The sequence below is a fragment of the Ciconia boyciana genome, chromosome 7, assembly GCF_034638445.1.
Source record: "Ciconia boyciana chromosome 7, ASM3463844v1, whole genome shotgun sequence".
NCBI lineage: Eukaryota > Metazoa > Chordata > Aves > Ciconiiformes > Ciconiidae > Ciconia > Ciconia boyciana.
In genome coordinates this window covers 29,047,279-29,064,763 of record NC_132940.1, presented here as the reverse complement: position 1 = coordinate 29,064,763, position 17,485 = coordinate 29,047,279, and the positions used below count along the sequence as shown (strand labels likewise).

General features: G+C 50.0%; 1 protein-coding gene across 1 annotated transcript; it reads left to right on the top strand.

Annotated features, from left to right (window-relative positions):
• The first annotated feature begins 1,078 nt into the window (after positions 1-1,078).
• FASLG (Fas ligand) lies at positions 1,079-5,914 on the top strand. The gene is made up of 4 exons (XM_072867732.1): positions 1,079-1,735; positions 2,108-2,153; positions 4,066-4,119; positions 4,555-5,914. Exons 1-4 carry the CDS (start codon positions 1,289-1,291, stop codon positions 4,947-4,949), a joined length of 942 nt encoding a protein of 313 aa, XP_072723833.1. The 5' UTR covers positions 1,079-1,288; the 3' UTR covers positions 4,950-5,914.
• Positions 5,915-17,485: the final 11,571 nt, after the last annotated feature.

Sequence of the window (17,485 nt, the reverse complement as noted above, 5' to 3'; positions counted from 1 at the left end):
GAGACAAATCTCCAGTTTGTTCTTCTATTAAGCATTTCCGTTTTTTAAACACTACCCCATACCAATACACACTTCAACGTAGGTCTGTAAAATGGAAGAGCAAACTGCGGTTTATAATCACTTGTGTGCACCTCTACATCTGTGGGAAAATCTCATTGCCACCACTTAAAAATCTGTGGTCAATGAGGAATGGAAATTGAGAAATTGGAAACTGAGGAATGGAAATGTCCTTGTCTCTCCTCATTATGATTTTGTAATGAGCTTGTATGAGTGCTGGTCTTTGCAGCATGGCCTGAATTCTGGATCCTTTCTTGGAAGGCGAGAGAAATTCTACCAAGATGAGTAGCACAGTGTCTACCCCAGGCTTTAATCATGGGTTATTCAGCCAGGTTAGGCCCTCCTGCAGCGCTCAGTGTTGTCCTGAAGAGATGATGATAAAGCCCTTCTGTCCCTAATGAGTCTTCAGGTTAGAAGAGGAGTGTGGGATTGGAGTTAGTATTTGCAAAGTTAGGAGGGGCAGCAGAAGCTGCCGTAAGATCCTGCTTGTGCCCCAAGGCACTGTGTGTTTCCCACATTACAGCACGCTGCCCGTTCAGCCTGGCCGGTGCCCCGCAGTGACTTGGTGTGGGTGAAGGCAGCCCACTGAGCTGGCCCTACTTGGGCTGTTAATGCTGGAGCAGCTCTGCTGAGTCTGTCTCTTCTTGGGTAGGCTGTTTTTTATCACAGTGGGATGGTGTCTGTGACCAGGGTTCTGTGACTTGGTATCTGTGGAGCAGCCAAGGAAAAGGTGGGATGCACAACAGACAGTGGTAAGTAATTTGTCCTGTGTGAAACGAAGCAATTCCCCAGCACTCACAGATGCAACTGGGATCAGGTCTTCATCCTTCTGCCGAAAGGAAGAGTCCTCAGCTCTGCCTCTCCCCTCTTGTGCAGGATGCCAGAAGCAGGATAGGCTTTCTTATTTCCTCTGCTTGTGGTCCAGGACACTGCAGTGGAAAAGCAGCTGTCTCTGCTCGAGTGGGCTGCTGGAAAGGGTGGTTGGCTGGTGGGTGTGCGCTGGGCTGATTACTCAGCCCCCGAGTGGCAGTGCAGCCCTTGCACATCCCGCAAGTGCTTCGCTGCTGAGTGCACCTGCTTCCCAAGCCCAGCCACCGAGCATGGTTTTGTGCGAGTGTAGTCTGGTGCCGGGCTGGTCCCGGTGCGTGTGCATGCTGCCTCGGTGTGGGAGGAGCAGGCGGGTGCTCTGAACTTGCAGCCGAGGGCGGAAGCTCTTTGGGGTTTGCTGTTGATGCTTGAGGCTTTCATAGAGTTGCAGCATCTGAGCTGGGTGTTCACTGCTAGAGTGATGCAGGCGTATAAAGGCAGAGCTGGGTCTTCCCCCAGGGCTCAGTCTGGGACAGCCCCGGCAGTTTTTGGCTGCCATATGGAAGATCACGCCAAGCACGTCCAGCCCATCCCGCTCCCAGCCATGCAGCAGAACTTGAACTACGTCTATCCTCAGATCTTTTGGGTGGACGGCTGTGCCAACACAACTACTTCCTGCCCCCCGGCACCCCCCATTGCTCCTTTCCCACCACCAGTACCTGACCGGAGGAGAAAGCCAAGGAACAACAGGGAAAGGAGCAGCGTCGGCTTCCTGGTGATCTCCTTGCTGATCCTGCTGGCCCTCACTGGAGTGGGGCTGAGCATGTTTCAGATTTTCCACCTGGAGAAGGAACTGGCTGAACTCAGAGAGGTGAGGTCTGCCCGGCTGGTCACAGAGGCTCTGGGGAAAAAGGAAAAAAAGAAAAACTTCAAATTGGGTCTGAGATGCTCAGGTGGTACAAAACTCCCCAAGGGGCAGGCTCGTGGCATTTAAATGTCTGCCATGCCAGTGTAAGTGGGGTTGCTTATTACTGTGGGGGACTGCTCTATTGGCGACTGATATATTTGGATGTCTTTGTGTTTCTAAGTGCTGCAAGGTCTCTCTTCCTGTATATTTCTTAGCACTTTGCAGCTCCCCATGAGCACCCAGATTTAACCACTGCCAAAGATAGTCCTTGGCTGCTTTAGATGATGCCCTTATGCTGTTGCTCTAAGACAGCTTGTCACTCTTCTCTTTTGACAGTCTGTCAGCACCGAACACATCCCTCCAGCTTTGGAGAAACTCATAGGTGAGTTGATGTACATAGCGGAGGAACTCCTCTGGGTTAGCACGTCTGAATGCTCCTGTCGAACTCTTCCCTCTCCTCATGGGAGGCAAAGGCAGGGTCGCAGCTTGATGCTCTGAAAGTGCTGATTTCACTTGCTTGGCCGGAAAAAGAGCTTTATCTCTGAGGTGTGGGGAAGGGTGCGTGCACCCTGCCTGCTGGAGTGCTTAGAGATGTCAGCCATGGGTTCCTGGGACAGTGTGCCTCTACCTTGGGGCCTCACAGGCCCAAGGGGGCAATGGTACCAGGGGTACTCTGCTGTAAAAGTGAGTTTCTGGCTGTCCTAACATATCGAAACAACACGAATGGAAGGAGGAGAATGGAGATGGGCACCGCACATGTTACTACTTTCTCTCCTTACTCTTTCAAGAATTTGGGAGAATGCAGAGGGTTTCATTTTCTTTGGGGGTGGGGGATTCACTCCCACCCTTGAGAGCACAACTTTTTTTTTTTCCTAAATTCTTTTGGTACAAAGTCTCACTGCAGCCAAAGCTAGTTGAGAAGAGCCTGATTATATGCAGTGGTTTTTTTTTTTTTTCTTTTAGAAATGTCATTTCAGTGAAATTGAAACTTTCCACAAGAACCTGCCAATTTTTCTAAACTTCATTTAGGAAAAAAACAAAGAATTTCAATCTGAATGGAACAATTTAAAAATCATAATTTGAACTTCCAAACTGTTATTTTACTTTTACATTCCACGTTAATCTTATCAGTGAGGACGTCCCTTTTTAAAGATGGCCGAGTCAGAAAGAAATTTTCAGTGCTCTTGACCAATCTTTGCTAGATCTGAAAATATTTTTTTCCCTTGAGGATTTTGGTTAGTAGGAAAGTTAATTTCTTTTCAAGCTTGTTCTGATACTGAATGAAAGCAAATTTGGAAGTAGCAAAATTCTCTGGAAAGGGCAGTCCTGCTTCCCATCAGCTCCCATATCAATAACTTTTGTAATTTATTGCTTAGGGGAAGGGGAACTGTCACTTTAATTGGATCCTCAGTGCTCTTATCACAGGCTACTTTAGCAGTAGCTGAATGTAAGTCATAAATAATAACCCTGAATTTCTTGAGGGGGATAAATAAATAAAGCAAGCCAGGGAAACAGTGTAAAGGAGAAGGGAGAGAGGAGGGGAAAATTTAATTGTCTTGAGAAAAGAAAAGGCTGCTTCTAAAATATGAGAACATGATGCTTGTAAGTAGATGCTGAGAAGAAGGGAAGGATAGAGTGGGATGGGATCCAAATACCGAGTCACTGTAACTGGCTGATCTCTCTAAAGGGAACCGAGCCCTCCAGGGAAGGCAGAATTTTCACAGCTGTGCTCTGCCTCTCTGAGGACAAGGTTGACCTGGCCAGCGGGATGGTTTCCAGGATGTCTCCAGTGTCTTCTCTGATCTAGTTGTAAGCAGGGCTGGTACTCAGCAGACAGAAGTCCACTGCCATGGGTACAGCTGCCCTTGGCAGTGCTGGACTGGAGGGGGGCAATAGAGCAGGCTCATCGATGACAGGATGTGAGCAGTCACCTTGGCATGGGCCAGAGATGCTGGGTAAAGGGGCAGTATTGTCCCTCTCCCACAACCTGAGTGAGGGGCCTCTGCTTGAGCTCACCAACGGAGCCATTTTAAGATGAAAGCTCTCATTGCTCTTTCCCCTTCCTTTTGATCACATCTGGATCCTTTGCTGCAACTCTTCCTTTTTAACTCCTCCTCTTGCCGTGCAGCATTTGCCCAAGCACTGCTCTGCCTCGCTCTGCTAAGCCATGGTACTTATGTGCCCTGTGCTGCTCTGAATCTGCCCCATTTCAGCTTCACGGCTGGCTCCCTTCTGCTCTCTGGGCTGGCTTCTCCATGGAGCATATGGCTAACGTCTTCCCTATTTTCGTGCAGGGCAGAAGGAGCAGTCAATGAAAAAGGAAGCAAGGAAGGCAGCACACTTAACAGGTACGTGCTGAGGGGCCAGCAAGATGTGGGAGCAGGGGATAGGGCAGACAAGGCTGGGGTGAGAGGGTGGCATGGTTGTAGTTGTGAGGAGCCCACCTCACACAGGCTTTCCTGTTTTCCTCTGGTAACACATGTGCTCTGACAGCGGGAAGTAACTCCGCAGCTAAAATCTTCCCCTCGTTTAGGCTTTTCAGCAAGGGCTCTGTTTTTTGCTTTGGTTTTTGGTTTGTACCTGGGATATGCAGGGCAGAAAGCTGTCACAAGCAGCTGGCATTGAGCGAGGTGAAGGTGAGAGCTCCCACCAGCACGAAGTTGGGGTGGACTTTCCATACTGCAGACAAGGGCTTGACTTGTTGTGACACGGGGTGTGACTTGAGGAAAAAACCAGACAACTGCTTGTACTTACCACACTTTTTCTCTTGTTTTGGCTTCCAGGGAACCCTGCCCAGCGGGACCTCCCTTTGGAGTGGGAACCCATCTCCGGCCATGCCTTCACCAATGGTGTTCAGTATCGCGATCAGGGCCTCGTCATCAACGAGACTGGCCTGTACTTCGTGTACTCCAATGTCCTCTTCCGGGGCAGTGTTTGCAGCAGCCAGGTGTTGACCCACATCGTCTACAAGAAAAACCCAGCCTCGCCAGGCAGCCACGTGCTGATGGAGGACAAAGGTATCAACTACTGTACAAGTCAGAAAACATGGGCCCGGAAAAGCTACCTGGGGGCTTTATTCAAGCTCAGGAAGATGGACAGTTTGCACGTCAATGTCTCCAAAATTGCTCTGGTTAATTTTGAGGAATCCAAGACATTCTTCGGCTTATTTAAGCTTTAAATGGGGCTGCTGGAGTGTGGCCGGCAGCCCTTCCCCCTTCCCTCCCCCCCCACTAGGACACACGAGGGGTGAGTGCTGCCTGAGAGGCACTGACCAAGCCAGGGTCTCGTACCAGGAAGCCCACCAAGAAACCATTTTGGCCTTCAGCATGAGAGGGCTCAAGCAACTGGTAAAGGCTTGAAAGCGGACCTCTGGGAAGCACCAGGGCTGTACTGCGTCAACCCGAAGAGAATAGCACATTTTCTCCCTCCGAAAAAACCAACAAACCTAAAACGTAATGTGCTGAAGACCCCATTGAAATTCACTACTTCCTACCTGAGAAGATGCTGGTGCCAGGGGCCCCACATGGCATCATGGCCCTGGTGAGCTTGGGCCAGCAGGCGTGTGGGTACAGCCGGCAGGCATCGAGGAGGCCCCTTGAGCCAGGGCTGCAGATGCCTGGGCCGTGCCGTGCCACACCGCAGGCAGTGGTGTGGGAAGAAGTAGTGTGGAGGCCTCAACTGCCTGCCCTGAGCCACGGCTGGCCACCCTGCCTGGGCAGTCAGCACCGTGACTGCTGTATGACAGGCACCTGCCCGCTAGCCGGCTTGTTACGCATGATATGTTTGTTTTGCGTTAAGTTATCGACTGTTCCCATCCCAGAAAATGTCCCCCAGTCCCTTTATTTAACTCATCCTGACTGGCTTGTAAGGAATGTGCCAGAAGCAGCGGTGCCCTGAAGGGGGTCCCGACGCAGGAGAGAAACCATGACCACGCTGTGGTGGTGGGGCTGGTGGGGAGGCCAAGTGCTCTGCTGACAGGACCTGAACAATATGGTGGTGGAGAACAGTGGGGCCTGAGATGAAAGCAGCACCTCCAGCCCCCTTCCTGCCCTTTCGACACACCAGGGTCCCCCATGGAGACCTGGTCCTGCCACCCCCTGCACAGTGCAGGTGGGGGTGTGCTGGCCACCACCAATGGCATGGCTTCAGCTGGCCCCCTTGTCACAGGATATTCTCTCCTGAGCAAAACACAGATGGTAAATAAAGGTTTATTTTTCTAGTAAGTGGCACTGTCCTCTCCTCATTTGGGGCAGCAGGCTTCTGCAATGGCCAAAGCCCTGAAGGCCTCTGTGGTCAGGGGCCAGCACCCTGCTCCTTCTGCAGTAGCACGGCAGAAATCTGGGAGCCTGATCCCACTTTGCTGCCTGCTTGGTGGGGTGCACAGCGTCCCTGCCATGGAGCTTTGGGGCTCCAGCATCAAAACATCAGGATCTGGGGACCACGGAGGTGTGATGTGGGCAGCACAGACCAGGCAGCCGAAGCCCTGTTTGGCCATCAGGAAGGGAACTGATCTCAAAACACAGGCTTGAGCTTGAGCGGAGCCAGACGCTTGTCACTGAGCAGAAGCGCTGCTGTCCCCAAAAGCACCATGCTCCTCCGTGTGCCCTCTGGCCCCAGCAGCACTTCCCACGTGGCAGTCTGAATGGCAAAGAAAGGAAGTGGTGCTTTGGTGTTAAAAAAAAAACAAACCCATTTGCTCACTCTGGTGTCTGGTCCATGGAGCTCTTAGCTCTTCCCTTGCATGGGTTAACCCTGGGGCTGTCTGTCATGTTGCCACCAGGCAGTACATAAAGGCTGCAGATGTGGTGCATCATCACAGAATCATAGAATGCTTTGGATTGGAAGGGACCTTTTCAGGTCATCTAGTCCAACCCCCCTGCAAGAGCAGGGACATCTTCAACTAGATCAGGTTGCTCAGAGCCCCATCCAACCTGACCTTGAATGTTTCCAGGGATGGGGCCTCCACTGCCTCTCTGGGCAACCTGTTCCAGTGCCTCACCACCCTCATTGTAAAAAGTTCCTTTCTTAAATCCAGTCTAAATCTGCCCTCCCTTAGTTTAAAACCATTGCTCCTTGTCCTGTCACAACAGGCCTTCCTAAAAAGTCTGTCCCCATCTTTCCTATAGGCCCCCTTTAATACTGGAAGGCTGCTATAAGGTCTCCCCGCAGCCTTCTCTTCTCCAGGCTGAACAAACCCAACTCTCTCAGCCTGTCCTCGTAGGAGCCCAGCCCTCAGATCATTTTCATGGCCCTCCTCTGGACCCACTCTAACAGCCCCATGTCCTTCTTGTGCTGAGGGCTCCAGAGCTGGATGCCAGTACTCCAGGTGGGGTCTCACCAGAGCAGAGTAGAGGGGAAGGATCACCTCCCTCGACCTGCTGGCCACGCTTCTTTTGATGCAGCCCAGGATGTGGTTGGCCTTCTGGGCTGCGAGCGCACATTGTTGGCTCATGTCCAGCTTTTCGTCCATCAGTACCCCCAAGTCCTTTTCCACAGGGCTGCTCTCGATCACATCATCCCCCAGCCTGTATTGAAACCGAGGATTGCCCCAACCCAGGTGTAGGACCCTGCACTTGGCCTTGTTGAACCTCATGAGGTTCACACAGGTCCCCTTCTCCAGCTTGTCCAGGTCCCTCTGGATGACATCCCATCCTTCTGGCGTGTCAGCTGCACCACTCAGCTTGGTGTCATCTGCAAACTTGCTGAGGGTGCACTCGATCTCACTGTCAATGTCATTGATGAAAATATTGAACAGCACTGGTCCCAGTACGGATCCCTGAGGGACACCACTCGTCACTGATCTCCATCTGGACATTGAGCCATTGACCACTGCCCTCTGGATGCGACCATCCAACCAATTCGTTATCCACTGAACAGTCCACCTATCAAATCCGTATCTCTCCAATTTAGAGAGAAGGATGTTGTGGGGGACCGTGTCAAAGGCTTTACAGAAGTCCAGACAGATGACATCCATTGCTTTTCCCTTGTCCACTGATGTGGTAATTCCCTCATAGAAAGCCACTAGGTTGGTCAGGCAGGACTTGTCCTTGGTGAAGCCATGTTGGCTGTCTCGAATCACCTCCCTGTCCCCCATGTGCTTTAGCATAGCTTCTACGAGGATCTGTTCCATGATCTTCCTAGGCACAGAGGTGAGTCTGACAGGTCGGTAGTTCCCAGGGTCTTCCTTTCTACCCTTTGTAAAGATGGGCACAATGTTTCCCTTCTTCCAGTCACCAGGGAACTTAACTTGACTGCCATGACTTTTCAAATATCATGGAGAATGGCTTGGCAGCTACATCAGCCAATTCCCTCAGGACTCTGCGATGCACCTTATCAGGTCCCATAGACTTACATATGTTCAGGTTCCTCAGGTGGTCATGAACCTGATCTTCCCTTACAGTGGGAGGGGCTTTACCTCCCTGGTCCCCAACATGTTGTCCATTGACTCGGGAGGGGTGAGGAGAGTGGTTGCCAGAGAGGACTGAAGCAAAAAAGTTGAATACCTCAGCCTTCTCCTCGTCTGTTGATACTAGGTCACCATTCTTGTTCATCAGTGGAGGTACACTTTCTTTAACTTTCGTTTTCTGGTTGATATACCTGTAGAAGCCCTCTTGTTATTCTTTGCATCCCTCGCCAGGTTCAGCTCCAGCTGCGCCTTGGCCTTCCTGACCCCATCCCTACGCAAGCAGGCAGCGTGCCCATACTCTTCCCAGGTTACCTGTCCCTGCTTCCGCTGCCTGTGCAGTTCCCTCTTGCTCTTTAGTTTGACCAGCATGTCTTGACTCAGCCATGCTGGTCTCTTCCCTTCTGTGCCTGATTTCCTACATCTGGGGACTGAGAGCTCTTGCGCTTTATGGAAAGCATCCTTAAAGATCTGCCAGCTCTGTTCTGCTCCCCTGTCCCTGAGGACTGTTTCCCAGGGGGTCCTACTGACTAACTCCTTGAAGAGCTGGAAGTTTTCTTTCCTAAAATTTAGTGTCCTGACTAAACTCCTCGCCTGTCCCATATCCCTCAGGACTGTGAACTCCACCAATGAGTGATCGCTGCAGCCCAGGCTGCCTCCAATCTTGATGTCATTGATGAGCTCACTTGCATTGGTGACCATCAGGTCCAGTATTGCATCCCCTCAGGTAGGGGTGTCTATTACCTGGGTTAAGAAGTTATCCTCAATGCCCTCCAGGAGTCTCCTGGATTGCCTACAGCTTGCCGTGCTACTTTTCCAGCAGATGTCGGGGTGGCTGAAGACCCCCAGTAGGACAAGAGCTTGCAAGCGTGAAGCCTCCTGTAGCTGGAGGAAGACGGCTTCATCAGTAGGCTCTCCTTGATCAGGTGGCCTGTAGTAGACATCAACCACAAGGTTCCCTTTGTTGCCTTGGTCTCTAATTCTTACCCATAAGCTTTCGACCTGCTTATGGCTATTCTTCAGGAACAGCTCTATCCATTTCTTGATATGGAGGGCAACACCTCCGCCCTTTGCCTGTGGTCCAGCCTTCTTGCAGCTCTGATGTTGGTCACAGTGAACAGTGGCTCTTCAGCAGCCTGCAGCATTTATTTCCTTTTCCACGGTGCTGCTCTTGGCTCAGTGGTGTGTGGCCTGTGGTTTGCTGTTGCTTGCTTCAGGGAAACCTATTTCTTCTGAAACTTAGAAGTGGACTGGCTACTGGTGTGGCCAGCATGAAGTGAATACTTCACCTCTATGCTCACACAGCTGTTGCTGCACTCAGATATTTCCACTGCATTTCTCAGGATGGAAAAGGCCTCAAAAGGTCAAAGTTTAGGGACCTTTTTGCTTGATTGATGCTTTCTTACTGTCCCCACCCCCTCCTAGTATCAGAGGGGCAAACCACATAGCACAGGGGTGGAGGTGCTGGATCCAGACCCTGCCAGGAAAGGCTGGAAGTTGCTGTCCTCTTCTGATTGCTGTTTGTGCTGTGTTGCTTTCCCGGTGACCAGGCATCCAGGTGGGGAGTGGGCATCTGTATGTACACATGCCCGCAAGCTTGCAGCTATTTCTGTAGCAAAACTAGCTGAGCACATTGCATGCTTCCTTTCTTTACTGGCAAGCAGCTTGGAGAGAGACAGGGCATTCAGTGCCCAGAGGAAACTCACGCTGAGGTTATGCTCTCTGCTAGTACTGTATTGGTGAAGGGCTGGAAAGCTCCCAAAGGTTTCTGTAAGTCAGCACACAGTAGCTCATCTAGACTGTGAATGTAGTCAGCTCTCGGGCAGGATGTGGCAGTTGCTATTGCTGCACATCAGGAGGGGGGCAAGGATCTGTTAGTCTTTTTATCTGAAATGCTAAAGGCAACACAGACCTGCACGTTTCAGAGACAGTGGCACAGTGGGGTGGACAGTCATGTTATAAATAGTGCTGGGATCTCCTGAGGTGGAGAGAGCTGGCTTATTCTTACAGGATAAAGCTAGGTGCTGCTAGGCTTGCTCCTGAGTCAGAGAGCAGCTGTGACTATTGAGTCAGCGGCACGACTGCCAGAAAGACATGTTTCTGCGTTGTGATCCATTCCTCAAATATCACTCTAAACTGCCCAGAGCAAATCCACTACTTAGCTTGTGGGCTCTGATTAAAGATTCGAAGTAAGGTCATGACAGTATTCTACAATTTCAAACCGCATGGAGTTAAATCATAGACTGCTTGGGCCACAGTGGCTTTATTAAAGTCATCTGTTTATCTAGCTAATGAGCTGTTCATTTAGTGAAACACTTGCTTATTGTTACCATTAAATACTTAATGAATATTTAATGCTGACATTATTAATAGCTCTTGGACTATGTTTAAAATTATTTAAAACAATTATTCAAATTATTGAAATTTATTTTGAAATTATCAAGTATTTTGTTTCCTTCCCAGCAAGGGAAGGGTGTCTGCACTAGAAAGGATATCCCAGGTCCATCAGCAGGGCTGGCCATTGTGATGTTTGGGTTTTTTCTGTCTTGAGGATAATAAGGGACTCCTCCCTGCAGGTCATGTTTCTGGATTGCAGTGGTCTGAGCTGACCTCCTCTCTCCTGATGGAGCAGCCTGGGCCATGTGTGGAGGTACCCCAGGGTTTGGGCACCATTTAACAGGGCTCCAGAGAGACTGTCCTCTGCAGAGAACATGTCTGACATGAAGTGACAAGCCCAGATCATCTCCTGATAAGAGGTTTCTGGTCTGCTCCCGCTGCCTGGGGGTCTTGTGGGGTTCACGTCCTTTCTTCCTAGGCACAGGCATGCTTCCCTACGTGATCCAGTGTGAGGGACCTGGCCAGTGCTGAGCCAGCAGGCACATTGCAGGCACAAAGACAGCTCTCATGGTCAGCTGAACCCTTTCCAGGAGATGTCTGTGTGTTTGAGTGTGCAGCTGGCCATATCAGGGCTCTGCATGACATAGAAACATTTGGGCTGCTATGTGGCCGAGCACACCGAGCTGCTTGATAGAGATATGGCCTCTTTTGTGGTTGATGTGTATCAGATGCTGCATCCTATTTACCTGCCCTGGTGGAGGAAAGGGGATGGCAGCCTGCTAGTGTCTTAAAAACTTTGGGTAGGTTCAGTATGTACAGTAACCAAGGTGGTGGAAGGGACTGTATTACAGAAAAGACTGTATGGATAGGGTCATCGCTTCTTCTACAGCAAAAGTGCAGTGGAAGCAAAGGTGTGCCCAGTGAGCTCTGAAGGACAAGAGTATAAGCAGAGAGTGAGGCAGCATGAGCAATGAGCAGGGCTGGTGTGCGATGGGTGCTGCTGTGCGGTGGGTGCTGTTTCTCACAGATCTGTAGAGATGGGAGGTAGTGTGCTGGCAAACAGCCCTGCCAGTGCCTGGTGCAGCTCTGCTTTCCCCAGTGGAGAAACCCTGGTCAGAGAGGGAGAAATATCCCCTGGACAGCTATGGCCAGCATCCCTCATATCAATACTGCATATTGCATCCATGTGTCCTGACTCTTTACCAGTCCATGGTCACTCATGATGGGGAGGAAGGTGACTGGTGCACAGCCAAGGCCTGAAGGGCACCTGTAATGCAAAAGCAGGAGCAGTTGCTGATATCCAGCTTATCCCTGGCATGTGCTGAGGCATCAGGGTGTCAGAGACAAGAAATGGAGCCACAACGTGGACCGGCTCTTGGCAGGCTTGCTTGGATACACATCTTGGCTCAGAAACCTCACAGCTTACTTGTTGTAGTTGTCTGGAACTGTCACTGTTGAGATGTGTTATATACTGTTGAGATGTGTTATATATGACTGTTTCTGTAGCCCTCCCAGGGAGAAGAGAGAGCATGAGTAAGAATGGAAGAACTGATATATCTGAAGCCACTCAATTCCTGTGAGTTCAGACAGCAACCTTTTAATTGATCTGACAAGTTTCGTTGTTGCTTTGGTTGTTTTTGGTGGCTTTGTTGTTGTTGTTGTTTGTTTGGGATTTTTTTTTTCTTATTCATTTACCTGAAGCCAGCCTTGGGCTTTCTAAGTTTCTGTTACAATGTCTTGTGGGGTTACTTCTTTCAGCCCATGGAGCTGTAAAGACTCTGCCAAAGTTTTACCACGTTGGGAAGGAGCATTGTCTAGTGGCTTGAGAGGGGAGAAAAAGGGAAGGAAGGGAGGTAAACTTAAATATTGCTGTTATTTTTCTAGTACTCTGACGGGTGGGCATATTACATCATGGTTACAAAAGTAATTTTAGGCATGACTAAGTGACTGAGGTTTAACGCAAAAGAGAGGATGAGGTGAGTAAAGAGGGAGGGGGAGTTTTGATGCAAGGTGAGGCGAGTTGCATGTTAATTTCTTGTTGATTTTAATTTAAAAAAAAGAGAGAGAGAGAAGAAGAAAAGCTTGACAACTTGTTGCTGATTCATCTCTCGGGGTAACAGAGTCAAATGTTCTGTTCCCTGCACATGACCAAAGCCCTGACACAGGAGACTGTAGGCTGTGGTGCAGGAGACTGCTGGCAGCGTCTGCAACGGTGTCTTCTGCCAGATGGAGGTGTGAAGAGATGCTGAGTTTCCTGGCCTCTGCCTGCGGTGTGACCAGCAATGCTGCTTTAGGATCCTACCAGTAGGCACTGGTCTGGCCGGTTACCCCTCCTAGGACATCGGCAGTCATGCGAACAGGCCTATAGGCTTTCTGTTGTGAAGACTCATGTTTTTTTGAAAATAAACTGCTCCTTACTCTGGGTAGCAAAGAGACAAAAAATTCTAGGTGGATTAACAAACACCAATGTGCTTTCCTCTGCCTCAGTTGTCTCACCATTCCTCAGCACGGTTTGTATGACTCAGCCCTCTCTACAGAGAATCAACTTTTCTCCCCCACTTACAAACCATCACAGAGATTTTACATCTCTCTTTTTCCCATACTTCACAATCAGTTTCCTTCAACAACAGCTGAAAAAGTCCCCTTGCTCAGTTTCCTTTCATCGTTGAGGATTCCTCCAGTTCCCCTTTGTCAAGTCATTCTTGGGGAGTGAAAACCTGCTGGTCAGCTAATTCCCTGGGATGTTCAGGTTGGAAACCTGCACCGGCCAGGGGATTAGCTGGCCTTTTGAGCCATCTGAAGGACTATCAAAACTGGACTGTGTGCTCTCCTGAGCCCTGTGCTGGGGACATGCATTTTCTCCTGGTGTTGCTAGTGAGGTTTATGTCAACACAGAGGCAAAAGATTTCAGAAAAAGGCATCGGAGAGGGATATTTGTCTCTCCTAATTGGAACAGTCTACAAGCTAGCTGTTCATGCTGGAGGTGTGATGAACATGAAATTCCCTAAGCAGGGTGCAATCTCTTTATGACTGGTGCAATTCTCAGCTATCACAGGGTCAACAAAAAACTGGTACAAGCTGCCCAACCTCAGCACAGGCTCCGAAGGACATGCTGACAGAGTGGCTTGCTACCATTCTCTTTATCTGTGCTCCATGCTAAGGTTCCTGTACGGAGAACAGGTATCCAGATTTGGCTTTCATTAAAGTCCTGAAAGAGAAATCCAAACCATGGAAGATCAGAAATGCTCTAGCAACAAAAGAAGATGTAATTTTCTCTAATTCCCTCCTTGGTTTCAAAAGGGAAGGACCGGGAGAAATTCATCATATTCAGTAGACAAATCCCATTGTGGCACTTAGTCTGAGCAAGGGCGGGTTGGCTGGCTAGTTTTTAAATAAGCAGCAGAAGTGTGCTCCTGCAGCCTTTGCAATGTTCCTCGCTGTTGTGTTCTGAAATTGGTACTGCATGTCCTAGCCATTGAACGGTCCTGCCAGGCTGCGTGCAGCTGTGCGTGTGCACTGCTTTGCTGCTGAGAGCTAATTTAAGGTTGCATGTGGCAGGGAGTTATTGTGGCTTAGCCAGCTACTGTCTGTTAGCAGAGCTGGGGCCATAGCAAACATGATATTGTTGTCAGAGCCTTTGAAGTTTGGGGTGGAGGGGCGTTTCTGCCTCCTGCTTGCAGCTGTGCTTGCTTGTTTATCTGAGCTGCTAAGGACTCAAGTCAGGAGCTTTGCGAGGGCTCCTCTGCCACCCTAGTGTGCGAGTTTGCAGTGAGGGTAGGGAGCAATAGTTTTGAAGGTTTGCTCGAAAATCCCCAATCGCATCCTGAGGAGACCCTGCTTGCTGGGCTGGAGGATGTGACTCAGGCAAGGCTGTTGAAGGAGAGAAGAGGATGACAAGTTCTTGATCCAGCTCGAACCACCCATAGGTACTGTATCCCTGCCCTTGAAGTGTTTATTTTGTCATCATATGCATTTTATTCTGCACAGGGGGGAGTTCAGTGGCCAGACATGGTGTGAGCCATCTGTCAGTCTATGCATCCATGTAAGTCACTGTATCTAGTGCCCTCCCAGTCACCGAATAAAGATGTTTCAGACCTGGCAGGATCGTCTATGCAGTGCTACAAGAGAAGTACCAGTGCTGTGCGCTGTGCCTTGAGATGTGTGACTTTCATTTCAATGCTAACGTAACTTGCTGCTCTGAGTGGTCCTTGCTCCCAGAGTGTACACAGGACGGAAAAGATACAGAGATGGTTCCCCAACCTGGGTAAAAGCCTGGGGGAGCCTATCCCCAGTGCCTCCCCCAATGTTTATCACTGCAGTGATGGCTAGTGGCATCGAGTCCGCTTAGGAGGCCAAGGAAAACGATGCCACAGAACTCCCCTCTCCCTCCCCCCCTTCCTCTTATGCTAGGAAATGTCATTAGAAAGGTTTCTAGGTGCAGGGTAGCAGAAGGCATCCTGTGGGTCTTGTAATTTCTGTGGGTTTTGTAATTCCTACTTTGTTAGCTCATCAGACAGGCTGAGGAGAGAAACAGAAAGCATAAGGGAACCTGAAAATGGGCTTGGGACCTTGCACTGAGGGGCAGGGGCACACCTGTCCTGGCAGGGAACAGGGCAATGAACAGCACCCATCCCTGCTGGCACCAGGCTCTTTGCTGAGGGCTGGTGGTGGCCACAGGTGGCACTGGGCACTGGGAGCTTCTGCCTCCATGTGCTGATCCCTCTCTCCTGCGGGACCCTGGCCTGAAAGGTCTAACCACCATTTCAGCCAGAATTGTTCCCCCCGCCCCCTTTGTCTTCATGCAAACAAAGTAAACAAGTAAACAAAAATACAGCCCTGTTGCTTGGAGGGAGCTGGAACATACACTGAGGAGATGAAGTAAGAGAACATGGGGACACGCTGGCAGACTTCAAGGCTGCCATGCTCAAGATTGCTGTTTGGGACTGTTGGGGCTGAATGCAAAAGCCGCACAACCACTGAATTCTTTGAAAAAAAATCCTAAAATTTGCACTTGGTAGCAGCACTTTTGTTTCTCGGTGTTTCAGCTCATTGCCTGTAAACCATGCGTAGCACCTAACTTTATAGGACACTGTGAAGAAAAGCTTGCCAATTTCTCCACGGTGCTCATGTTGAGGTTATGACCAGCATCGAAAGTGCATAAGGAAATGGTGATGGTGATGAGTCTCCCCCCTCCACCAGCCCACAGCCAGGTCGAATCGGCACACCAAGCCCTCTGGAGAGAGAGAATATGTATGTACGAGGGACACAGCTTAGAGAAATTAATGTTTATTGCCTTAAATCATTGACTCTCCAGGAACCTCACTTAGACAGCAAGTGTGGCTTCTTTGTACAGCCTTTTGGGGAAGTTTGACCTCTTGTGACCAAATTGCTCTCCTTTTCTTTCTTGGAACTGTTTTCTAGTGATCTGTACCCTTTGCAAGTTTGGTACCACTGCTGAACACTTTGCTTTTGCTCTTAGGATGTGTAAACCATTGAATTACCCGTTAGAAGTACGCTTCACGTAATTGGTTTGGAAATTCAGTCTTTCTTTACCCACTTTTACTCCTTTCATTCTTTACTTCTAACTTCCTCCATGAAAAAAAGAAAAGAGAAAAAAAGAAAAGACACACGCCCCCCCCCAAGCCCTACTTTTAAAAGTGCTATTTCCTGTGGTCTTGAGGAGCACATTGAACACAGAAATGTGAACCTGAAGTACCTTTGTGCTCTCTTGCTGAGCATAAAAGGGAGCAGGTAGGCGGTGAAGCCCTGTGCTGACTTCCAGTGACACCCCAGCCTTGCGTGGAGCTGCTGAGTCAGCAGGGCAGCATGTCCATTGGGAATCCCTCCTTCCCCATGCCGCTGTGTGGGGTCCTGGTCTCCAAAGGCCCTGTCAGCACTGCAAACATGTCTCCACCAGAGATGCAGATGGAAATGCTTTTTTCCCTCTCAGTGTCCCTGTGTGCTGAACAGGACCAATCGCTTACCTCTCTGGGAGGAGCAGGGCTGAGCCATGTGTAAAGTACTCAGTCTCTCACCTGGAATGTGCAATAGGACTGACACATGTTAAGCTTGCTAGATGATTACTCCACACACCTCCGAATGCTTGAAATTTAAATAGTACTTAGTACTTGTGGTAGGTTGACTGGCCAGCTGCCTGACAGCCAGATGACTGCTCTCTCATTCCCCCTCCTCAACAGGATCAGGGAGAACATAAGATGGAAAAGTTCATGGTTGCGATAAAAACAGGGAGATCACTTACCAATTACTGTCACAGGCAAAAGAAGACTCAATTTGGGGAAATTAATTTATTGCCAATTGAAACAGATTTGGATAGTGAGAAACAAAGACAAAACAACGCCTTCCCCGCCCCCCCCCCCGCCCGCCCTTTTTTCCTGGGCTCAGCCTCACACCTTCACCCCCAATTCCTCTACCTGTCCCCCCTGAAGCAGTGCAGGGGGATGGGGAACAGCAGGCTGTAGTCAGTCTGTAACAGCTCCTCTCTGCTCCTCCTCGCACTTTTCCCTTGCCATGGCGTGGGTCCTTCCACGGGCTGCAGTCCTTCAGGATAACCCTGCTCCTGCGTGGTCTCCCTGGGCCTGCAGGCCATCCCTGCTCCAGCACCTGGAGTGCCTCCCCCCTCCTCCTCCTCTGTCCTCAGTGTCACAGGACTGTTTCTCACACTTTTTCCCCTCATTCCTCACTGCTGGGCAGCATTTTTCCCTTTCTTAAACATGTTTTCACAGAGGCACCACCAGCTTTGCCAGCTGTGGGTCCGTTACTGAGGCAGCCGGAACCGGCTGTGTGTCTGTGAGGAGCAGGTGTCTGTGAAGAGAGCTTGAGGCTGTCCCGAGCTCTCCTCACAGACACCTGCTGCCAGTTCCCGGGCACAGTTACCTGACGCCCTGCTTCGGGTAATACTTGAAAGGCTTGGGAAGTAGTGGCACAGCTCTGGAAAGGTGTTAATAAGAAGAAAG

Coding starts and splice junctions, on each gene's coding strand:
- FASLG (XM_072867732.1), top strand. CDS start 1,289: ATGCTTGAGGCTTTCATAGAGTTGCAGCATCTGAGCTGGGTGTTCACT. Junction 2,154..4,065: donor AGCTTTGGAGAAACTCATAG/GTGAGTTGATGT, acceptor ATTTTCGTGCAG/GGCAGAAGGAGCAGTCAATG. Junction 4,120..4,554: donor GAAGGCAGCACACTTAACAG/GTACGTGCTGAG, acceptor TTTGGCTTCCAG/GGAACCCTGCCCAGCGGGAC.